The sequence below is a fragment of the Vombatus ursinus genome, unplaced genomic scaffold, assembly GCF_900497805.2.
Source record: "Vombatus ursinus unplaced genomic scaffold, bare-nosed wombat genome assembly UNPS02006779.1, whole genome shotgun sequence".
Taxonomy (NCBI): Eukaryota; Metazoa; Chordata; class Mammalia; order Diprotodontia; family Vombatidae; genus Vombatus; species Vombatus ursinus.
In genome coordinates this window covers 3,617,758-3,620,795 of record NW_020946557.1, presented here as the reverse complement: position 1 = coordinate 3,620,795, position 3,038 = coordinate 3,617,758, and the positions used below count along the sequence as shown (strand labels likewise).

The window sequence follows — 3,038 nt, the reverse complement described above, 5'->3', positions numbered from 1 at the left end:
AAGAGTTGCAAACTTCATGTGCTTCTGGATATCAAGATTTGTTTTTATACAATAGTCACAGTTAAAAACACCCTGCTGGTAATACATAATTACACTTTATTAAGGTCATAAACCAGCAATAAACAATAAAGCCTATACAACTTGTATTTCTACTTAATCACTGACTGGTACAGCTAACATGAGATAAGTGAAAAGTTCCTATGGTTTAAATGAACTCCTAAGACTATGATTTTTTTTTTAATCTGGGTATTGATTTTTTTCTTTCCTTCTTAGTGTTGTAAACCTTATAGAATGCCTGCCTCTCAAAATACGTCGTAATAAGTTTTCTTTTAAAAAAAAGACTAACCCCTTTACATCATCATTTCTTGTGGCACATCACCTTGGCAATTTTATGCACCACTTGAATTTCCCCATTGTGGCCCCTATCACTTCATTTGATATCCCTTATTGACCCACCCATCTCCTTCATATATGGGCATGTCCATAGATTGACAAAGAAAGTTTACATTTTGAATAAAGATGCAAAGTATGCAAAAAACATTAATACTGATGCAAAAAAATAAAAGGAACAAGGCAGAGAGAGGGGTGTTTAAACTCTCCCTCGAACTGTTGGAATGGTGGTAACAGAATGATTTGAGATGGGATCTGTGGGGAGGGAGGAAAAAAATTGTTTTTTTTTTTCTTTAAAAAAAAAAAGCAAAAATTAAAAAAAGAAGACATCTTTAAAATCAATCCCTGGTTATAGACAAGTTCTCCAAAACCAGTACCTGGCACCACTCCAACAAACAAACAGGGGGGAGAAAAGTTCTTCGATTATCTCAAAAAATCTTGCCCTTTTACTCTGCTGCCGCCTCGGCTGGGGGGGCTTCTGGACTGGACTCGGACGGGGCCTCCTGTGTGGGGGCTGCGGAGGCTGTCGAGGCTGTGGCTGTGGCTGCTGCTGCGGGGGGCTGCTCCTCGGCCTTGGCCGCCTCGGCCTCGGGGGCGGCGGCCGCGAGACTCTCAGCGCCCGACGAGGCCGCGGCAGGGGCCTCCTCGACGGCGGCGGCCTTCTCCTCGGCCTTCGTGGCCTCATCGGACGAGGCGCCCTTGACCTCGTCCCCCGCAGGCACCTTCTCGGGCGCGGCCTCGTCGGCCTTGGCCTCCTGCGTGGACGCGTCGCCGCCGGCCCCGCTGCCTGCGTCTTCCCCGGCCGTGGCCTCATCGCTCGGCCCGCCGGCCTCCTCCCCGCTCGCGGCCGCTGAAGCCTCGGGGGCGGCCGCGGAGCCCGGAGCGCCGGCTGGGCCCGCACCCGCGGCCTCGTCCTTCCCGCCCTCGGCGGCGGCGGCGGCGGCGGGGCTCGCAGCTCCCCCGGACGCGCCCTCGGCCTCGCCGCCCTCGCCCGCCTCCTTCTTGTTTTTCTTGAAAGAGAAGCCGCTCAACTTGAAGGACTTCTTGAAGGAAAAGCGCTTCTTTTTTTTTTTCGGGGTCTCATTGCTGCTGGGAGAAGGCGTCGCCCCGTCCTCCGCCTTGGGGGACGACGACGACGACGCCGATGCTGCTTCGCCTTCTGCCGCGGTGGGCGACGCGGGCTCTGCGCCCTCGCCCTCCCCGGCTCCCGCCGCCGCCGCCGCCGCCGCTGGGGCCTCCTTCTCGCTTGGGCTCCCGGCCGCCGCGGGGGCCTCGGGGGACCCAGCCGCCTCCTCCTTGTCGGCCCCTGCCGCCGGGGAAGCGCCTGCCCCGGCCGCCGACTCCTCTTTGTCTGCGGCCGGGGCGCTGCCGTTGGCCTGCAGCTCCTCCTTGGCGCCCGGCTCGGCGCCCGCTGGAGACGCGTCGCCGTTCACCTTCACGTGGCCGTTCTCCTGCAAGGGCAGAGAAGCAGGGAGTGGGTCACTCGAGCTGCGACGCCCGGGGGCCCCCTCCCTTCCCTCCCCCCTTCCCCAATAACCCCCTCCCCCGCACGAGGGAAGGGCGACCCTGCGGCAATAAACCAACATCCAGGGGAAGAGGCTGGCCTGTCCGGCGAAGAAAGACCAACCAACCACCACCGCTCCAGACTCTCGTCGAGTTCCCCACCCCCAGGGCCATTGGAGGGGGGGGGAAGAATCCACAATTAAAAGTGCATTTTCGTAAAGCCCCGTCTCTTCTTTGCCCCTCTTCTCCGGAGGATTTAAAAATTAAAGGAAGATGGGGGGCGTAGCATAAGAGCGTCCTCAGGAAAGACACTTGGCCAAGGCATGGGGGGGCTGAACTGCATTGGAGATGACCCCTTTTCTCTTCTTCCTCCCCTCCCCCAACCTTCCCACTCAAAACAAACACCGAGGGAACTTCGCAAGGCTAGGAAAGGCCCGCTTCCCAAGAAGGGGCCTGACTAGGCAGGGGAAGGCCTGCGCCGGCAGAGGGCGCTGTGGCTCCACCAGTGCAGGCCCGGTCGCCTGGGCCCGCCGGGCTCGGGGGCGGGGACCGCTAGGCCTGCCTGCTCCGCTGCTGCGCCCCGGAGCTCCCCAGCTCGCTCCTCGTCCAGCGGCAGCGCTGCTGAGGAGCAAGCCGAACAAAGCTCAGATTGCTCCCCTCCCTTCCAATCCGGTTAGAGCCAACAAGAAAGGAAACGCGGTATCTTGCGGGTCTCTTCCTCCAGCTCGCTCTCTCCCTCCCTCCCTCCCTCCTCTTTCCTCCCCCTTTTCTTTTTCCTCCCACTTTCGTGTGATTCTGTAAAGCTTGGGGCGCCCCCCTCCCGCGCCCCAGCGGCTGTCTTTGCATTTTTAACGGGTTCAGAGCCTGCCCGGGTTGGTCAAGGCGAAGTAACAGCATCTGCTCTAGGAAAAGAGGCGTGGTGGGTGCTTTAGTGTTTTAAATGCAGCCACCCATAGCCAACCTCTCGTGCGGTAACTAAGGCCACCCGAACAGGCTGGAAAGCAGTGACAGGGTGGTCAGCATCTCTGGGAAGAGATGCCAGCCACCAAAACGCCTCGCAAACCAAACAGAACCAAATACATAGTCTCCACGTTTCGTTCCCCTCCCACTCCCAATTCCCCTTTGAAGGGGCAGAAACAGGGACT

The 3,038-nt window shown here is 57.8% G+C and overlaps 1 protein-coding gene across 1 annotated transcript in view; it reads right to left on the bottom strand.

The window, feature by feature from the left end:
- Nucleotides 1-736: 736 nt before the first annotated feature.
- The window catches only part of MARCKS (myristoylated alanine rich protein kinase C substrate), a 3,158-nt gene continuing 856 nt past the window's right edge, over nucleotides 737-3,038 (bottom strand). The window contains exon 2 of the mRNA XM_027848624.1: nucleotides 737-1,841. Within this exon, the coding sequence (XP_027704425.1) occupies nucleotides 837-1,841 (1,005 nt within the window). The 3' untranslated portion in view covers nucleotides 737-836. The remainder of the gene's footprint in view (nucleotides 1,842-3,038) is intronic.